The following is a 20,607-nucleotide window of genomic DNA, read 5'->3' as shown; positions in this document are numbered from 1 at the left end:
AGTACTTTTTTCCTCCACTTGCACCTGCATTATTCAGTTCTGCAAGGCAAATGGGGAAAGACAGGTTGCGAGTATGCAGCTGTGAACATTCACAAACATCATAAGTGGCCATGAGAGCCCAACAAGATTGCATTTTAGGGGTGTAAAGGTCTGTGCCTTCCTATACAGCTCTGGCCCCTTCCCTCCGTTCAGTAGGTGAAGTCGAGCGTGCCGCGACGGTGCGTGCCTCGACGCCGCCGAGATTAACGCTTCATCCGTCGGCAGATGTTCCCTCCCTGCGGGCGGCGTGGCAGCAGGAAGTGTCACCACAGCAGCCTGCTTTACAGCTCCAGTGCCGACAGCTGGACGATCTAACAGCCTTTTGCTTCCCGCCACCCTTTCTTCACTCCTCTACTCCCTCGGTCTTCGCAGTCTCACTATACTTAATCTTTCACTCATTGCTCACGGACACAGACGCGCGCCGCACTCCCTAGGGTAATTACCGAACAAGCGCTGGGTAAAACAGTTGGATGGGTAATGTCTTACAAATCATCTCGCAAGGTGAAAAGGTGTGGAGAGGAGTGTTTTCTTCATCAGTGATACTTGTACAGATAACTTTTTCAATGCGCTGTGAACTTGGTAAAACACTTCATCTCTACTACCTTTAAAACAGTGCTAAAAATGTTTAGATGTTAGATAAGTCAGCTGTTGACAAGCAGCCTTTGTTCACACAAACACCTTGATGGTTGATATTTCTCTGAAATGAGACACAATGGCCCCATCACCACACCAAAACAGCAGTGCAGTGGCAGAAGGCATCAGGATTCTTCCTGCAGTGCCCTCATTGACTCCCACCACAGCTGTGCCCCATCCATTTGGGATGTAGATAACAAATTGATCAATGAGCGCATGGCTTCGGTGGCCACGCGCCACAGGCTGAGCCCTGTCATAAATCTAAGCATGCCTCTGAAGCGATCGACAGGCCATCAATCATGTGTCAGATCCCTGCTCCTCCCCTTCCTTTTCCTGCTGCTCTAAACAGGAGCGTTTTGCTATGCGCCCCACCTGCTAGCCTTCCACTTAGCTGCTGCGTTAGCGTCGGCGCCGTAATCGATGGAGACTGTAATGGAAGTGTGTCCGTCTGCGAGTATTTTCCAGGCCCAGCGCTGTCAGTTTAACCTTCCAGTCACTCACTAAGTTGACAGAGAAAGTTTTTAAAGAACCTCGTGACAGCTTGTTCTAATGAGTGATGAGTGGATACTACAAGTATGTGATAATAATGTACTTTGTGGTTCAGGTGAGACTAGTTTGACAAGAGCTGTGTGTTGCATGGTAACAGAAAGGCTGCCTATGTGTGCCAAAATATTTATATACATATACTGTATGTATATGTTTCAAATTATCTTTGAAAATGTTTAAAGCCCACTTTTTGTCTGGTTACTGACCTTGGCTTTTTGTCTTGTATTTTTATGTTTTTAAAGTTTTTCCCAGCAATTATATATTTTTTAGAAATTATTTTTTCTTTCATTTGCGATTTTTTACTTTCTCACAATGTAATTTGTATTTTTATGCATTTCATTCCCTTATCAAAATATTATAAATCCCTTTAGGCAATGAATAAGTCAGGGGTACTAATGCATTTGCCAGGGGTTCTTGTAAAGATTGTGGAGTGGCCAAGTTAATTTAAAAGTTTAGAAATTATGCAATTTAGTGAAAGAAAGAAAAAAGGAACATATATATATATTTATAAATAAATATATAAACACAGAAATGGGGGGAAATAAACACCGAAATATAATTACAAGTGAGTGTGAGGCTGATCTTTAGTATACTGTCTTTATTATCATAATAACCAACAAAGTACTTCACTACGATATGCTGACTGCACAGGTCACACCCCCAATCTGAGTCAATTATAACACTTATCCTTCAGGAGCGCGTGGAAACTAGTTAGCGAGTGAACAGAGAATTTAGAAGAAATAGTTAAAAGTAATGGATAAATGGTTGAAAGATTCAACCTCTGCCACTCCAAGTGGAAGTTGTGAAAACTTGACCACAGTTATTGAAATAAAGACGAAAGAAGAGATTTCCAGCCAAAACATCTGCAATTTTTGTTTTGTATATAAGATATGACAATATCCACTTTTATACAATTACCGATGCTAAATGGAGTCCAGTTTAAAATCAGTTAAAATGAAAAGGTTTGGAACATGATGAGTGGTGTTGATGAAGGGGTACTTGAGCTAATCTGATAGGGCTACATCGGTAAAACAGGTTTTAGGTACCTCGGGATAGCACCGTATCACTTTTAATTTGTCATTTGTGGAATGAATGCACCATATTGGATACTCCTTTTTAAATAAAGCAGTGTCACGGTCATGGCTTACTACCTGAGCTCTAGCATTTGCCGTTTGAAGCTTGCGATTTTCCAACCTAAATCTATATTTTAGGTTCGCACAACCGCCGCCATAACATTCTCAACTGTCTCATCTGATTAGACGTCGGCCTGCTTATCATGACAGCTGCTGTGGAGCTCAAGTCAGAGGGGAATTATCCTTTAATTGCCTTCCTCCATACATGTATCTGCTGCTTTGATGTGGCTTTAGCACTGCAAACTGTCACTAAAAAGTAGTATGGGTAATCCAGGTTGATACGTACTGAGTGCAGCTGCCAGATGGCACTGAAAGAAGGGTGGATCTATGCAACTCCTGCTTTTATCAAGTGTGTTTGATGTGCCAACTGTGTAATAAATGCAATGTCATTGTTTGTCAGGCTTGGAGTGGCGGTTCTAAATTTACATTTGCCTGGTAGCACTCTGGATGCGTCTGGGACAGCAGAGTGTTTTTTAATGGTGGATAATATTTGGTCTGGAGATTCTATACAGGAAATGTATCCTTCATACTGAGAAGTGTCACTTCTCTGTTTTAATGAACATTCACTGTTTCAGTCTCTCAAACACAGGCACCTAAACACCTCATCGAAAACTATGTTTTCAACTTTTAAAAAATGAAATAAAACAGCCAGTAGTAGTCACTCTTTCATAACTCAAAGGGGCACAGCGCTGTCCTTGGTTTTGAATTTTAAATGTCTTAACTGTCACACTCAGCAACAACAACAAAGGCCTTGTCTTGTCTTTCCGTGCTAGAGTAAGACAACGCTGCTTTGAAACCACTTTGAAAACATATCAAACCCTAACACACCGGGATAGTCTTGGATGTGGAAAAACACCCCATGCACTAAATACCTCATTTTGTTGAATGTTCGCTCGCTTTTTTTTTTTCTCGTTTGTAAAAAAAATCATGTTCGCTTCAAGTGGGAGTTTCTTTACCTCCTCTGGTGAGAGTTTCTGATGATGCAGGCTTGTATGCAAATGTGCATGGATGAGGCTGGTCAGCGGGGGAGGATGTGGAAGGATGCAGCGTGGAAGGTTTTCATGTGAGATGTGGGGGAAACATCAACCACCGTCTCGTTTCCAATGTCGCTACATGATCTTAGCAGGATACTGACTCACAATCACAACGTGAACAAGTTTCATACTCTTCTTTGTTGGATTCTGCATCTCATATGGTCTGGTTTTATTTTTTAGCAACGGTAGGAGGTTTAGGGATGGCGATGTTGGTCTGTCAGTCTAACACTTTGATCTGGATTACCATGGGATGTGGTATACATGTTCATGGTCATCAGACGCTGAATCTTCATGAAGCATCAGCCAATCATATGTTTTTGTTTCACCCTGTTCCGTTCCGTCTAAAACAAAAAACGCCGTTAGCCAGTACCCAGTGCTATTTGACGACATAACTGCGTCAAGGAGCGCTTGAGCAACACTTCAACAGAGACTCTGCGACAATATAGCATGCCACGCTCGGCCGTTTTGTTGCTTTTGTCGCTCGTATTAGCGTAAATCTAATAGTCCCATAAGCCTCGTTTGTATTTCAATAAATGCTAAAAGATAGCATGCTCATGTTATCTAAATATTGCAGGCTAAACAGCATGTTAAAATGTAATAGTTATTAAAGCTACACTTATCAATATTTGTATTTAAATAATGGGTGCAATGTGAAAGGTTGTGGTGATAAACACATGGAGAATTTTCACACAACAACTGCAGTTCCCCCTCGGCATAACAAAGCGTTTTAGCTTCTATCAGCTCATTGTTTTGGTTTTACTGCCCATAGCTTTAGTGTTTTGATTCGGTCTTAAACTGCTCGTATCAGTGTCATTTCCAGCAGCAACAGGCAGCTGTTGAAGTTGAGTGAGCATCGTGTCCTTACACCGTTCCTGGTGTGGTTATACAGTAGGTTTTCAGATTGGTGTTAAAGTAGTTTTTCAGATTAAGGACAGCATGCTTTTTCACTAAAGTCATCTCTGTATATTGACACCACTAAATGCAGCTGGTGTCCATACATAGAATGTAAGTTGACTTGCGAGTGTGTTGAAGGTTATTGAGGGTACTGACGTGGCACTCAAAGTGGAGACAGATTTCCTCATGAATACCGTCACTGCAGTCACAAATACTAATGTCCATGTCCTCCCCTTCTCCCCCCTGTGCAAGTGTCAAACTTTTTTTTTTTTACTACCTTTTCCCATCTGGCTGGCTCTAAATGTTGCAAATTATCCCTTCTTGATAATTTCTTATCTTCTCTCCCTCCTTCTTTTCCCACCTGCTTCCTTCATCTCTTCTCTGCCCTGCTGCTCTGGTCTATCGCTCCATTTTCCGTCATGCTATCCTCTCCGTTGTCTTCCTCACTGTCGGCTCCCCATCCTCCCCCTGCCTCCTCGCCCTCGTTTTCTCTCCTTCTCTGGCTGGCTGGTTGATTCATTTTATTGTCTGCTCCCTGCAGGTATACTCTCGGAAGAGCACCCCTGCTGTGGACAGGCTATGTGTGGGAGTACCTGCCGCAGAGGTGAGCCAAATGCTGCTGTATCACAACGAGCGTCTCTTCAAGCGTATAGTGTGTTTGACACGTTAAAAGACTTTCTTGCATTTACACATTTGAGTACTTCTCCAAATTCACCAGCCAACACCCATATGGGATACATTTTTTCAGTCTCTGTTGCCTTGAACATACGATTGGGATGTGAATTGACTACATATTCAAGTCGAATTTGAATATTAATGAAAATATTTACAAAATATTGACACATGAGAGCAGAGAGCGATGAGCAGAGATTCTCTGTCTGGGCTTTGATTTGTTTCTTGAAGATTTGAATTGGTGTTTGGCTGTGTCTTGCCTTCTACTGAGTCGAATCAAAAATATCTTCCAAACGCTGCTTAGAGAAGGCGTTAGGAGGAACACTAATCTCCTTATCGGGCTTGTTTTCTGCCATTGTGCCACTGCCAAGCATGTGCGTGCTAAAAACACACACGCAGGCTAGCAGAAGAGCATTGCCAGAGCAACGGAGGCTGTGAAGCGAAGGCATGAGGACCCAGTGATGTTTAGTTCAGCACACTGCCAAATTAGCAGTGGGAGACTACATCAACCAAATACAACAAACTTTTACACAGTTTATCACTTAGGAAACTTTGTGTAAAATGTATATAAATCATCCTTACTCATTAAAATCTGTTACAATACACATACCGCTACACACACTCACGGTCTCACACACACACTGTGCCGCTGGAAGCTTGATTTAAACATAATCTCAAATGCTGACAGGCAGTCGTGCTCGATGGGCTTTCCGGTGGTATCCGTCCTCCCTGCCACTGTTTACTCAAAGCCCAATGTAAATGCCAGTGGAATATTGTGATTCACGGGGCTCAACTGATCACACACCGAATTTCCATGCATTATTTACATCAAGCTTAGCCCTCGTCTATGCATTCACAAGCACAGGTCACAAACAAGCAGGGATCAATGAATGACAGAAATCAAATATTTATGCCGGAGCCAGAGCACCTAAGGCGGGGTCACATGACTGCGGTGCTCCGCGGGGACGACTTCCTGCCGCATGCCCTCCAGAGGGGAGTAAAAAATCAGCAGCGTCGGGGAGAAAAGACAAGAGAGGGAGAGGATAGTGTTTGTTGTAGAAGTTTACAGAGGAAGTAAGAAATGCTGTCGGGTGGTGGGCTGTTTTTTACACCATTTGTTCCTGTGTGCCTGTCATGTTGATTTAGTGTCTGTTGTATTGTTTGTGTGTACAGAAATACATCAATTTGTTATTTTGCTAAACACTGAAGCAGTCGTGCACGCTCTATAAACTGTAGTTTCAATTATACTGTATGTTGTGAACAAATATGTGCACAGTCTATAGATAAACTTCATTAAAAGGGGTTAATGGGTAGTGTTTGTTCAAACGAAAACTCATACAGAATATTTGAAATGTCATCCGGCACCAGCTTGTATCTACAAAACACTGTTTTCCTAACGGAGGCCTCCCTATTGTCTCCGTCAGTGCTTCGGCTTGCTGGGAATCAACGGGGCTGGGAAAACCACCACGTTCAAGATGCTGACAGGAGACATCCCAGTCTCCGGTGGAGAGGCCTTCCTAAATGGATACAGGTGAGGCTCGAACTCCCACTAGTGCACCGAGTAACTCATCATAATTAGCCACCCAAGATGGCTGCTCATATGGGGATCGAGCTGAGGTGTGTGTTTTTTTATAGCTTCACACCCGTTCTCAGCTCCTCATGTTCTGTGTAACTCAGCTTTCTATCGCTCCATCGCTCTCACTCTTTTTTTTCTTTTTTCTTGGCTAGGTAGTTTCGATATCTCTTATACATTCTGCCATCTCTGCCTTTTCAACTTTGGTTCTCTCATGTCTCCTCACTGCGATATTCTCAGAAATGCTGAAAACTCTGCTCTCGCTTTCTTCCTGCCTCTCGCACATATCTCATTCCTTTTCACATCCTCGCGCTGTACCTTGCTGTTTTTTGTCTCTGCCTTACAGAATCACTCATAAGAAATCTTTGTACATGCCAAAAAAAAAAAAGAATACCTTGACACCAGCAATATGAGACTCAAGCACTTGAGTGAACGAAGGCTTGCTCTTCCTTATTTTTAGGAACAAACAACTGTGTTTCTTTGCCTCGGTGCGCAGCTCTAAGGCAAGCACATCCGAGCGCCGTTGTGTGTGTAAGCTGCGGTTGGCTTTGCGTCACAACGGTTGCCACAGTTGTTCATTTATACATCTGGTAATTGACTTTGTGTTCGACAAAGACAGAGAGCTGAATAGAGCAAGGCCTAACACGGCAGTGTTAATGTTGATTAATGTGGGTAACGGAGATCAAAGAGAAATCCCAGAGACCTTTAGGGGAAACAAAAACTGAAAAGAGAGAAAAACAGATGTGAGTACACCCACTCCTCTGTTTTCAGCTCATTACGCTTTCTGTGCATTGGCAAGAAGAATGATCGTCAGAAGAGAAGAAGCAGCATCTCTTCAATAGAAGTTCTTGCTCTCCTGGCAACTGTCTCTCTAATCTGTGATCGTGTGCTCACAAGGAAGGGCTGTTCATACCTGCATTCGGCATCTCCTCACTGCCTGATGTGCTACTGTCTGTAGAGTGCTAAAAACAAAAGCTAGCCTGCATAATATTGGCTGTCTGTAGTTATACTGTAGAAAACTGAGAACAAACTGATCGTAGCAGTTGACTACCTCAGTTGTGATTGTGTTTTACTCTATTTGTGTGGGTGTGTAGAGGCCTCTCAGTCGCAAAATTACCATTAGTGTTTTTCTTTCTACGCACATTCTTTCCAAGAGTGAAGGCCTTTACACAACGGGGGCGAGAAGACGACATGAAAATGCAAAATACCTCCCTGCGGATACTATATGTCTAGGGCTTTTATTATGAAAGGGAAGTGGATCTGGTATGCGCTGCCTTTGTCGAGGTTGAAAGGAGTAATAAAGTTTGCTGTTTTGGTTCGGACTACGGAGTCTTCGTGTTGTTTCATACATATACTCAACGCAACTCTACCCGTTCCACACAACTTGATTGGTTGATGCATTTATTCGTGGCGCGAAAGCTCAGAAAATCAACTTTGTTCTGAAATAAAATGACGTCACCTTTTCACCATGTACTATTCGCCATCTGTGTGAAAGTATTTATGACACAAAAAAAAACAGTTCAGAAAAATACATTGATGTGCGAATTAATAGCACGACACAAAAAGAAGTGTGTGGAGGCCTTTAGAAGAGAAGATACTAGTGTCATGTCCATACGCTGGTGATAATATTTTGTATGTTTTTTAATGAACATTCCCATAGATACAATATGATGGCAGGATTAGGGCCTGTTGTATGACTGGAAGAACATGGGTGCCTCTACCGTAGTTTGAGTGCAGTAAACTTGTCAAATGCGTTGAGCTACTTAAAACGCTGTGGTGAGACAGGGACAACCTAAACCAGCTAAAAGCTATAAAACCTTCTGTTATCATGATCCTTTATCAAAGCTCAACAAAACACAATATTAGATCAGTAAAGCTTTCAGTTCACTATGGCCTTGTTGAGATCCAGTAGCCTCTTGACACATCAAATCACATTTAGCCTCCCTCAGGCTGACCGTCGCTCCTGGAAAATAACATTTGAGGGGAAAAATGTGTCCAATATTATCTTTTTAAAGGCAGCTGCAAAAAGAAGAATAAAAATCAGCTATAACATTTGTAGCCTGCAGGGGGTGAAAGTATTCATACTGGATTGAAGATTTTGAAAAGGGCATGTCTGCATCCAGAGCTGCTGCTGCCATTAATTTACTTGCCTCTAGAGATTTTGCGTCGCGGCTGGTGTGATCTTTTTGCAAAATGATCTCTAGTTTTTTTGGGGCTTTTTTTGTTAGTTCTTTTCTTTTTTTGTTTTGGAGACACTAACTTGAGACTACGAGTGTAGAATGTGAAATGAACCACCCTGCTGCTGTATTGTGAAGCTTTGATGAATCTTTTCAAGTAAATCAGTTTGAATCAGTTCTCTTTGAAATACAATAGGCAACATAAATGACGCGTGTGCTTCCTGGCCTTCTCAGTGTTCTCATTGTATATTTGATATCATACTCTGTGTCTTGCTAAGGCGTTTAATATAATCTTTAAATCTGTGATCTCAAACATTAATGACATCCATTGTTAAATCTCTGATATGTTCTCCTTCCCAGCATACGAACAGAAATGAGGGACGTGCACCAGAACATGGGCTACTGTCCCCAGTTCGACGCTATTGATGACCTGCTGACGGGACGAGAGCATCTGGAGTTTTACGCCAGGTTACGAGGGGTGCCAGAAAAAGAGGTCACCATGGTAACCATTGCATCCTTTCATACCTCCTGTCCTTGTACATTTTAAAACTGAATTAATGTAATGTTCTACTCCTGGTTGATGCTGTGAAGTACTATATCTTTAACATGAATAGCCAAAGCAGATTAGTTTTCAAGCTGTCATAAATGGAAGATCCAAAGACTATGAAAAATCTCAAATGTTCTCAAATGTTTATTTGCTTTCAGAATGTTATTATGTTTTTACCATCAAGACCTTCAACTAGAATGCATGTAGGGCAAGCTGAAGTAGTAGTAGTAGATAACCTCAATGGGAGAAGCCATACATAATGAAAAATGGCTGGTGGTGGAAAGGCAGCAGCTGTGGGTTATGGCTCTACATTATTCACATGCCCGGTGGTGTGGCCGGCCCTACGCGGCCTCCCTGCACTCCTCTCGCGCCGCCCGCTTCTACAACAAGGAGATCAAAAGAGGAAGAGGCTGGCGGCGACCACAGGCCTCCGACCTGGCGCCAGGGCTTTGATCTCTTAGCTGCAGTGTAAAGGGACCCAGTTCTGCGCTGCTAGCATAACTCTTAATTTGACCGTGGCCCATTGTGATGTGCTTTTTCTGGCGACAATTCTCGATCCAAATTGAACCTCTTGTGTAGTCGTAAGCATAATCGGTAAACAGAAATGTCCACATGCATGTTCAAGAAATGTACTGGAAGTCAAATGCAGGTGCCGCAGCCTGCATTTTGTTGTGACACCTAAAACATGGCCTTTAAGACCTGCTGATATTGTGCATTTTGGCGATATTGTTGATTGCTGGTGTTTGACGAGACGTTAGTTACAACAGCAAGGACAGCAGTACCTTAGCAGCCTGTGATTAAAGGGATGGGTGTTTAGAAGTGGGGTTGTACAGTATGAGGTACTTATCCATAGTCCGTGTATTACCCCAGTTTGGAGAAACAAACAGGAGTTACTGCAAAGAAGCAATGCGATGTATTGCTGAGGACGGGGCCAGCAGCAAAATGTAATTCAGCCATCTAAAAGATGGGTTCACCTAAAAATATCAATATCAGATGCGGTGTTTTCACCGCTTTACCTTGCCGTCAGACAGCCCTTTCCGACGGGAAACTGAAGCGTTGTATCTATCTATGCTCTTGCAAAAGTCACCAGACTCCATTGAAAAAACTTGTAATTTGACCTCGCAGAACATGGGGGTTGCTAGTCTGTTAGTTAGTTTGTGCTATTGTGTTACTGTGGTGAATGTAAACTAACTCCCGTGTTCTGCTAGGTAAAATAACTGTTTTTTTTCCAATGGAGTCTGGTTGCTTTGGCGAGAGCATTGATAGCAGCTTTAGTTCCTTGTTGGAAACAGACTGTATAGCTGTCTCACGACAAGGTAAAGCGGTGAAAACATACAATACAACGATGGGGTGTATCTGAACATCTCTTCTTGACACCACGATGAGTTCGGTCACTTTTGTTTCTCTCTTCAAAAGGTGGCCGAGTGGGGGATCCAGAAACTGGGGCTGGTCAAATATTCCAGCAAGTCAGCAGGAACCTACAGCGGTGGGAACAAACGCAAACTGTCTACAGCGATGGCCCTGATCGGTTGTCCTCCAGTGATTTTCCTGGTGAGATACATCTTCATTGATGTGTTGTACATGGTGGGAATGTGATACGCTGCTGTTTTATTAAGACTTAAGAGTGTAATATTTAAAGTCAATATTGATGCGGTGCAGATGTTTGGATTACGGCAGATCAGCTCTTTTTTCTCTTAACAAGCACATAGAGACTCTGAGGCTGTAGTAAGAAGAAGATGATAGAGTGTAGGAATTTGGGATAACGTATGCTTTCAAAAAATAGTAGAAAAAACAAGTTTTGGATCAATCGGGTAAATCCTTAGTGAATTTCCCAACGGATTACAAGTACATTAGTTGTGGATGAGAAGGGTATATTTTTCAGGGGTCACTCGCTGGTCATGTTTTAATTAATTTTTATTTTTCAAGAGAGAACCAATTCAAAAAGAGCAGAGCACACAGAACAGTATTTGCACGTATTAAATTCCTATTCATCAGGACTTAAAGCTGAGGGCAAAAGCATTTTCTCACTGATGGAAGATTAATGAAGGCATGACTCAGAATACACTGCATCACATGCTTTCAATTAAGCGGCTTTAATGTGCATTAGGAAGTTGTGTCCGTGTTATTATGAGGGACAAACTTTAATGACCTTAAATCACTCTGGGGGCTCCCTGTGGGGGCTAACTGAAGTATGAATTTTCATTAAGATTATTGCAAATTTCACTTGCTATCCCATGTCCCACCCACCACATCTCATGGTCTAATAAAGTAGAAATATTATATTATATAAATAGATTTTAATGTCAGTTCATACCCACAAGTATCTTGAAATATGCAACATTATTGCAGTTTGATTTGCTGCCTGTGAACTCTAATAAATGCATTACTTTTCATGATTTAAAGCAACCCATCAGATTATGCTGCTAATAACAATTTTAGTCAGGTAATGAGTAATCCATAATAAATTATATTTACTGAATAATCTTTCCAACCGTGTCTGCTTTCTGGCTCGGTGCTCGGCCTATCGAGCTGCACTATTCCAAGCCTGCTTATTTACTCGTCTGAGCCAGGCTAGCCTTCACTTTGAGGCAGTGGGATAATGTGTTGTCTGTGTCACTTTCAGTATTGTGTGCTATAGCCCAGGGGAGTCGAGGCGGCCTTGAGGCGGTGCCACGTAGGGTTTGCACAGGGACACATTGGGCACGGTGATGGAAATAGCCCATGGGATTTGTAGGATTCTGCGAGTGAGAGAGAACCAGGCCTGGAACGAAAACCAGCCAATGGACTGAGTACTGTCACTCTCTAATCATGCACGGACAGACTAGCCCTGAGGAAAAAGAAACAGCAAGTCACTGTGGCTCTCTCTGTGTGTGTTGTGCTATGTTGGAGAGCGCTTCAGTATGTGTCTACTATATACCTAGTTTTTCCTTACACTTCTGTCACTCCCATATATGTGTATGTAAACACACACACATAAGGGTGACAAAGCAAGTATCTTATTAATGTGTTGGGTCAGCACGAGATGCCACGACAGCTTCACTGCACCTTGGCATACATTGGACTCTGAGGCCTTACTGGACAGATGGATCACCATTCCTCCAAAAAATGTTCCTCCTTTTCATGTTTTGTTGATAGTGTTGGAAAGAGCCGTCTTAGAACGCCAGTCCAAAAACCCCTAATTGTTCAGTTGGGTTGAGATGTGATAACTCCTTCATGTTTTCTCATTGTGTTCCTCCACTCATCTATTCAGGTGTTTCCTTTAATCCGTCACCCATCTGTATGTCTATTCAATAAATAGACTGTATATATAGATGGTCGACGCGTCTCCACTTCCTCCCACTGTACAAAAGTGAAGCTAAAATATCCCAGATACAGGAGCTGCCATCTTGACATTTTGACGTGATTAAGGGTCTGCGCAGTAATTATCAAGCGGTATTGAGGTCCCACCCACACACCTGCCGGAGCCAGTCACAAGCCGAGCACGGCCACAGCTTGTTAACATGAACCACTTAACTGCTACGTTAGCACCACTGTAGCTGTTTGGCTAGAAGGACACAACAACTAACCATAATATCTCTATAACTACATTTATGCTCAAGTTGACACAAGTTCTATTACACAGACTGGTGACGGTTATGGAAAGTTAAAGTTACATCTCCTCTCGTACAATTCCAGAGCCTGCGGCTCCATGACTACTTCACTCAGAGCAGCTGTCAATCACAGCTGTCAGTCATGACGTCTCACCGTCTCACTTTTTTATAGCATCAAATAACTAATTAAAACCAAACTCATCAGAAAAATGAACACTTGAACACACATCAGTGTTTTAAGAACTACCTAAAATGAAAAAAAAATGTATTTGATGTATACTTTGACTTTTTAATTACGCCCATGTCACATTCACTAACATGGAGGGGGCGGGACTTATGACCTCTACTGTAGCCAGCCACGATGGGGCGATCGAGATGTTTTGGCTTCACTTTTGAGGAGCTGTCACGTCGTCCACCTTTACATACAGTCTACGATTCAAACACACATGTCCTTAAATGATCTGTTTTTTGCTGTACAGTACGTGGTATACTATGACATCGTATGTGCTGAAATGATGTGCTGAGGCAGAATATAATGGAACCATTTTTAAAGGGGGTTCCATTTATTGCAGGATGAGCCGACCACTGGGATGGACCCCAAAGCCCGGCGCTTCCTGTGGGACTGCATCCTGAGTGTCATCAAAGAGGGACGCTCAGTCATCCTCACATCACACAGGTGCAACGTCACTCTTTTATCGATTGATTTTTTCTCTGATGGATTCACCCACTAAAATGATGGCAAAATGTTTTTCACTCGGAGAAACCAACACCATAAATTGAACACGAGCTGCAAATATTGCAGTTATAATTGATTGGAGTTACACTTTAGTTATAAGGTATTGTTTCCTGCGTGGCGGTTAATGCTGGCTGCCAGAAACACACTGGCTGCTATAAAGCTTTCATGAAGCATGAGGGCATATTGACTGGCTGGCGCTTTTTTCCCTCCATGAAAAGAGAAACTGTCAATATCAGTGCTGGAGTCTTTTCATTATCCAAGACTTCCTGGAGCAAAGTTAGTCCCAACTTTTTCTTCTGCAGTGTTGGCCAGTTCTTCGGTATGGTTTTGAGTGAGGAGAAAAAGATTAAATGCCTGATTTTTTTTTGTGAAGCTTAAAACTTGATGGCCCAAGTCGATATGGAACATTTAACAATTAACATGCCTATTCATTTTACCATTTCCCAAATCGCCCGGGTTTTCGAATCATTTGTGCCTCTGGCAGTGCATGTGAATAATCTATGCTGTTGAGTATTTATTTTATTACATGCTTTCTCTTCATGGAGAAATAAAAGCATTTGTTGTTGTCCGAGGCAGTGTGGCTGAGCTGCATCCAATCGTCCATGGCATGACCAGGTGGTTGTGTTTTGTTAAGTGGCAGATTCACCAGGTTTTACAAAGTCATAATCCTAATTGAACCATTCCTCAGAAAGGCTTCACAGGTTTTGCCTCAACCACAAATGACTCCTGCTCCAGCCCAATGCCGAAAGAGAAAAAATGAGATAATAAGAACTACAGATGGTCCCTTCCTCTCCCTCTAATTACTAAATTTGTCGTCCATTTAAGGTGTCAAAGTAGACGTGTAAAAATGCTCTAATCCAAACTTCAACTTTAAATGAGAATAAAAAGTCCCAGTAAATCAGTAGAGATCTTTACCAGCAAAATAATGTGAGTTGGCACAGTCTGAAATTGATTGAGTTTTACCCTTTATAGAAACCACCTGCAATCAATGCTCTACCTTGAATACAGAACATGCTTGCGGTTGAATGAGGACAGACGTTACAAAAATCCCTGAAATAGCCCCATTATACTAAAGAGTTCAGTCTTAAGATGTCTTTCTTTCATTTGGTAAGCATCTTGTACTGCTGCTACTTGTCATTTATGCAACATCTCCCATTTTTTTTAATAGTATGGAGGAGTGCGAAGCACTGTGCACACGCATGGCCATCATGGTCAATGGTCGCTTCAAGTGCCTCGGGAGCATCCAGCATCTGAAGAGCAGGTAAGGGTCCTTCTTTTACAACCGGCTTTGTTACACCAAGAGCAGAATAAATGTAACATCTCTGAAGCTCTCTGCATTGAGATGAAAGAACTATCTGTCTCCCACTGGGGTGTTCTGATATTAATGCTGTATATATAAATAACATAAAGCCATTAGTAATAAAAAAAGAAATGATTCAGGTTTTTCAAGGATGTAAAAGGAAAGGATGCATTTTCTTTTTTTTATCATTCATCGCTGCAGGTAAGAAGGACGCTGTGGGAAAAAGAAGAACACAATTTATCAGAAAAGTTTGCAGTTTCAGTGGAACCTGACGTAAACTCCACAATGTCATAATTCTTATAAAACGAATACTTCAACATTTTTGGCATATGCACCTTCGCTTTCTTGCCAAGAGGCCACAGCAGAAGCCAGTTAGCTTATCTTAGCATAAAGACGGAAAACTGCTAGCCCGGCTTTTTGTATGGCTTAAACAAACAAGATCTAAAGTGTTAATCGGAGTGCTTTAAAGGGGCTGGAAGGAGGATTTTGTTAACTTTGGACAGAGTCCAGTTTTTATGCTAAGCTAAGCTAATCAGCTGTTGTCTCTAGCTTCATATTTATGGTACAGACATGAAAATGGCATCGATCTTCTCATCTAACGCTCAAGAACACAAATAAGTGTATATCCAAAATGTAAAATAATTCTTTTAATATTATATACACCTCCCGTTTCTATATTGTTTGGAGTTTCAGAGGCTATGTAATGATACTGTATTCATTTGTTGTGCTTATCAGGAAGCTTCTTGTCTTAATAAACCCACATACATATATGCCCCATATATTATTTCGGGTGCACTTTTAGTGGAGACTCAGCAACATGATCGTATTGATTTCCCATGAAAAGATCCATATATGAGGCGAATGTGCCGACAGTCGGGTTAGTGTGCCAAGTCTTTCACCATTACCTCAATTTCACATTTGTTTCTCTGCAGACCCATAAATTCTCTCTCCACCATCCCCGTCATTATGCTCACCCTTAATAGGCTCTGTGCATGTCTCTTAATGTTACGTCTCCATAACAGATATCCCCCTGCCCCTAAACTCTTAGCCTGCTCTCTGATATTCATCTGACATTTCCCAAGGCCAGCACTTATGCCCCAAGCCCCGCGTGTAACAGTGAGACCGATCCATTACGTTAGGTACAGTCTGGTGACATTATTACCACTCCGTTGTGTGATCTTGTAAGAGGGAAGGACATTCCGCACGCACACAAGAGCCACAAACACGACGGGAATATGTGGCAGGCAGTCGTTGGGTGGAGAGAAAGATCAATACACCTGGGATGAGGAGGAAAGAGCGGACCATTTTTAAAGTTGTGCCGGGGATTAGGGGAACAGCAAGGAGGGGGCGACGGTGTCAAGGGTGTTTCACGTCAAGAGCGTTAATGTCATATTGGCCACTGTGGGGAGAAGAGGAGGTAGACGGTGCTAAAAAAGAGTGAGAATGAGGGACAGTCGAGAGGCGAAGGGCTAAAGTGGGAGAGCGATGTACCAATCAGTCCGTCCCAGATGTTAGGGTAATTGACAGATCCTCTGTGTCAATTACATCCTGTCTGTAGGGGGAAGAGCAGGGTGGTGTAAATAATTTATGAACCACGCAGGAGGTATAGGATAGGTAAGAGCCACGCTAGAGCGAGGAGGGAGAGAGGGGGAAGGGAAGAAGCAGCAAAACCCAGAAGGAGAACAGAGGGTTAACACATGTCCTACTTCACTCAACATGCTATCAGGTTAAAGGGAATCACACTTCACAAGACAGTCAAGTGAGTGGAAGCCAGATAAGCATGACGTCTACACCGTGCTTATTTTAAGATCTCGCACGGACAATTTTTACATGCCGCCGAAATGCTATCGCTCGGTTGTTGCCGCGCGGTGAATGATTTCTAATTAAGCGTCCCTATCTCCGCAGCGCTCGGTGTAATTAATGTTTCATGAGGTGTGGGACCCTGTTAATGACTGAAAAGGCAATTAAGGACCGTCTCCTCTGTTTTCTTTTCCTCGTCACTATCCCGCCGCATGTTTGTGCTGCCATGTTGCCACACACACTCCCACCCCTAGTTTAGCATGTGATCCACCATCGTTTAAATCTAATCAATCCAGCAGTGAAGGGTAAAAACACTGAACATCCAGTATTTTGTCTCCACATCTGAGTCCATGATGTGGGAATGGAAGGGGCTGATTCTCGCGGGGGGCTCAAGTAGAGGTGGGGAGGCATGCCGATGGAGGCAGGTGGTGTACGCCATCGTCACACGCCGTGAGCGGTTGACCTGCGAGGCTGGGGGGGGGCGCCGCTTCCTCCCCCTGCCCCCCCGACGTCTCCATCTCTTTTTCATCACAAGCCCCTGAAAGGAGTGCAGAGTCTCACCGCGGGTGGAAGCTCTCACATTTTGACCCCCTATAGCTCAGCCTCCCACATCCGCAGCCCTCGCTCCCCCTCATCGCCTCCTCTCCTTCAAAAAAAAAAAACCCTCACCATATTACCCTTATTTATTCCTCCCTCTGCTACTCTCAGGTGGCAACGCTTCCAACCCAGCCATCCAAGTGCTTGTTAGTGCTGCCCCCTTTAGTTCAGTGGTGACCCTGTCTTTATCACTGAGATGCCCTTCTGCTGCTTTAACAACCCCGCCTCTGTATATCAATCAAGCCCCAAATGAGCCAAAATAGCCCATTTAAACTGCCGGAGAGGTGGTCAGCATGTGAGAGAATGGCTGAGGAATTGGTTCGGGCGGTGAATTCTGAGCAGTAGGGCGGCCATTTTAAGAAGCCCCTTCATTACCTCATGGCTGTTAAAAACATCCTCCTCACCTATCCCGATATTGAGACCCTCAGATCAATCAATCTTCTAGGAATTTATGAAAGGCTGACAGAGAAGGGGGAAAATAAATAAGTAAAAAACATGCGCAAGAGGCTGTAAATAGTGTTTTAGTACAGCCGTGTGCTGATAGGAAAGCTCCCAGGTGTTAAGTAAACCCAAATGAAGTGGAGGAACCAATAAAAGCGGCTTCAAAGCTCCCCTATAATCTTGTCAGTTAGAAAGGACACCCGCTCGCCGATGCAGGATTTTCCACTGATTGATATCATTCATATCCCCCTCTTCGTAGAGTACCTGCAGTAAGTACACACCAACGGCCCGGAGTCTTATTTTCTCCTTGCTTAAAAGCACGTCATGATATAAAAGTGGAGGGTAAAAGTGCCTTTAATGCATTAAGGTAATGCGGTGTGGGCGCTGGAGAGTTTTTTTACAAGAGCGGTGTCTAAAAGTTTGGATCAATCCCCGCCGAAGTTGACGTCGAGAAGTCCAATAAACTCCTCCCCACTCAACTCCGCGTCAGCTCTGCAGGTGCGCCATTAACCGAATAGTTTACGGCTTTTAAGTGCGTGTCACCGGCGGAGATGGATGGCAAAATAATTCTCTTTACGGTTTACGATGCATCAGCAACGTAGGTGTAATTAAGACCGCTCGAACATTGACAGACACAGATGGTGCGCCGTATATGGACTGTACATATCTGAGAGCTGTCTGCGTTAAAATTATACAACATCTTTACCCTTGATAGTTGTTGAGACTCTCTTTTATGCAGGTGTTTATGTGGGGTTGTGGTTCTTGTATAGACATTAACATAGCTTATTTTTTGTGCTTACATCTATGTTTGATCCTTCAAGGTCTGCAGAAATTGCTACATGGCTCCAGGCTTTTTTGATTCGGTGAACTGTGCACGTTTGAAATTCCTGTAGTAATAAGTTTACAGGCCAGATGATGGCCTTCATGTGAGATTACTTTTCAAACGCAATATTGCATGCAAACACCTTGCAAGTATGTCTTGAAGATAGAAGCAAGACTGTCACTACTTATCACTGAAAACTATCTCTAAGGACAGTTTTATTTGAACTCACTAATCTTCACACAAGGTCCTATTGCTTCTTTTTATCTGAAGCTTTTCAACTGCATGTAACTAAAGTGTGTTACATTGCCAAAGACTCTCAGTTAGCAAACACATGAGCTGCTAGTTTTCACATATTTATTGTTTAATATGAATCAAATATAATACATCAGCTGTTTTCTGATTGGACAAAGATCATCTATGCCTCCATCCGTCCATCCACCCTTCTATCCTCACACTGAGCCTCTGCCTAGGGCTCCGTCAGCCCCCCCTCCAGGAACTAAGGAAGTTTTTTGGATGACTTCCTGCCTGATCAAAGCGTCGGACCACCCAAGCCACACTGTGACCTCTTGCCCCGCGTCCGCCCTCCCCCCCCCGCGGACACAAATACAAGGTTTGGCAGTGGCGAGGGGTGACCTTTCTAGACTCCCTCAGATGAAGGAAGGCAGCGGAATTATTTTCTGCCTGTCATGCCCTTATCTGTGTCTGGCTGTTGTTTGTTTTAAATTACATGGAAGAACGACTTTCCGGCGGACCAGGGTGGAGGAGAGGATTGAGGCAGAATAATGAAAACGAAGAAGAGAGAACTGCAGCGCAGACATTACAGCGTCTCCGCCATGCTGCGTCGAGCCCGCCGTATCAGTTCTCTAATGTAAAATATTATGAAAGGATTAGTTGTGACAGTGCGGCGCAGTCATGACTTAATAATATTTTTCTCCGTGCTATATTCAACCCCAAATTGCGAAGATCTTGCTTTTCGCTCTAAAACCACCAGTCGCCAGTTAAAAGCTAAGTAATTGTTTCAAGCTCGCTGCACTATTGTTTAAAGATATCTGAGCCTACCTTTTTTCCCGACACAGGCAGGGTTTATTTGAGGAGAGTCGAGACAGACAGTGCATCAGAGATGAAAGAACTTGTTTTGTTTTGAATACAGAGGCAGGGTAAAAAATGATGAATATGAAAGAAAGATATTTTCTCCAAAGTGCTGCCTGAAGCTCCTGTGTAGCTGCAGACAGAAGGGAAATAAAAGTAAGGTAGGCAGTGGGAGAGAATGAGGGGAAGCTAATTGATAAGGCCTTTTACTGTCACTGACGAGCAGCATTTCATTACCCACGTACGCCCCAAACCGTTTCGCCAAACCCTTTAGCCATAAATGCCTCCTGGCCTTATTGGATTTTTGCAAAAATGTTTTTGCATCTTGGCTGAGCTTGCAGTCCTTGGACAAAGCACATTTCCTGAGCCGGCAGCTATAATAAACACAAGGGGATTATGGTCATAGTCTTGATTGCATGATGAATTAAGCTTGACGTGTGAGGATGGCTGTGATGTGGTGGTGGTGGTTGGCGGTGTCTGATTACAGACTGTGTAGTCTGTTGCATCTTATAAAAACCATCAGAAATTATGCGGCTCTACACATTGGGAGATGTGCCCTGGCTATACTTAATATAAAATGTGTTGCCCGTGGAAGATGGTGCTGCGTGTGCAAATCAAAGCAGGTTGTGACACACTGCAGTATGTCTTTTGGTGACAGTAGAAAGCCTTGGTGATCGTATTTGACAAAATGTCGGAGAATGCATTGCATTTTTCAGAATAGTACTTTCTTTTATTATTTTTTATAGCCCAGTTATTCACAATTTTGTCCCATTTTGCTAGTTTCAACCTTGCCCTTGAATGTTGTAAAGCTCAGCCTTGCAATGGGATTATTCTAAATGAACGACTCCAATGCCTGTGTGTCTCACGTCCACAGCTCTAAACATCTTCATGAAGCACATTGAGCACACTGATATTGGACCATTTGCACACAATTATTGTACCAAAACTGTTTTTTGTTTGACAACAGAAGCCACAAATGATTT

General features: G+C 42.9%; 1 protein-coding gene across 1 annotated transcript in view; it reads left to right on the top strand.

Annotated features, from left to right (window-relative positions):
- The window catches only part of LOC119482014 (phospholipid-transporting ATPase ABCA1-like), a 191,122-nt gene that overhangs the window by 155,995 nt on the left and 14,520 nt on the right, over positions 1-20,607 (top strand). The window contains exons 45-50 of the mRNA XM_037759373.1: positions 4,821-4,883; positions 6,376-6,482; positions 9,062-9,203; positions 10,665-10,799; positions 13,411-13,514; positions 14,743-14,835. Of these exons, the coding sequence (XP_037615301.1) occupies positions 4,821-4,883; positions 6,376-6,482; positions 9,062-9,203; positions 10,665-10,799; positions 13,411-13,514; positions 14,743-14,835 (644 nt within the window). The remainder of the gene's footprint in view (positions 1-4,820; positions 4,884-6,375; positions 6,483-9,061; positions 9,204-10,664; positions 10,800-13,410; positions 13,515-14,742; positions 14,836-20,607) is intronic.

This window comes from Sebastes umbrosus, chromosome 22, assembly GCF_015220745.1.
Source record: "Sebastes umbrosus isolate fSebUmb1 chromosome 22, fSebUmb1.pri, whole genome shotgun sequence".
Classification (NCBI taxonomy): domain Eukaryota; kingdom Metazoa; phylum Chordata; class Actinopteri; order Perciformes; family Sebastidae; genus Sebastes; species Sebastes umbrosus.
The sequence above is the reverse complement of the archived record's forward strand: the minus strand, read 5'-3'. Positions and strand labels throughout refer to the sequence as shown.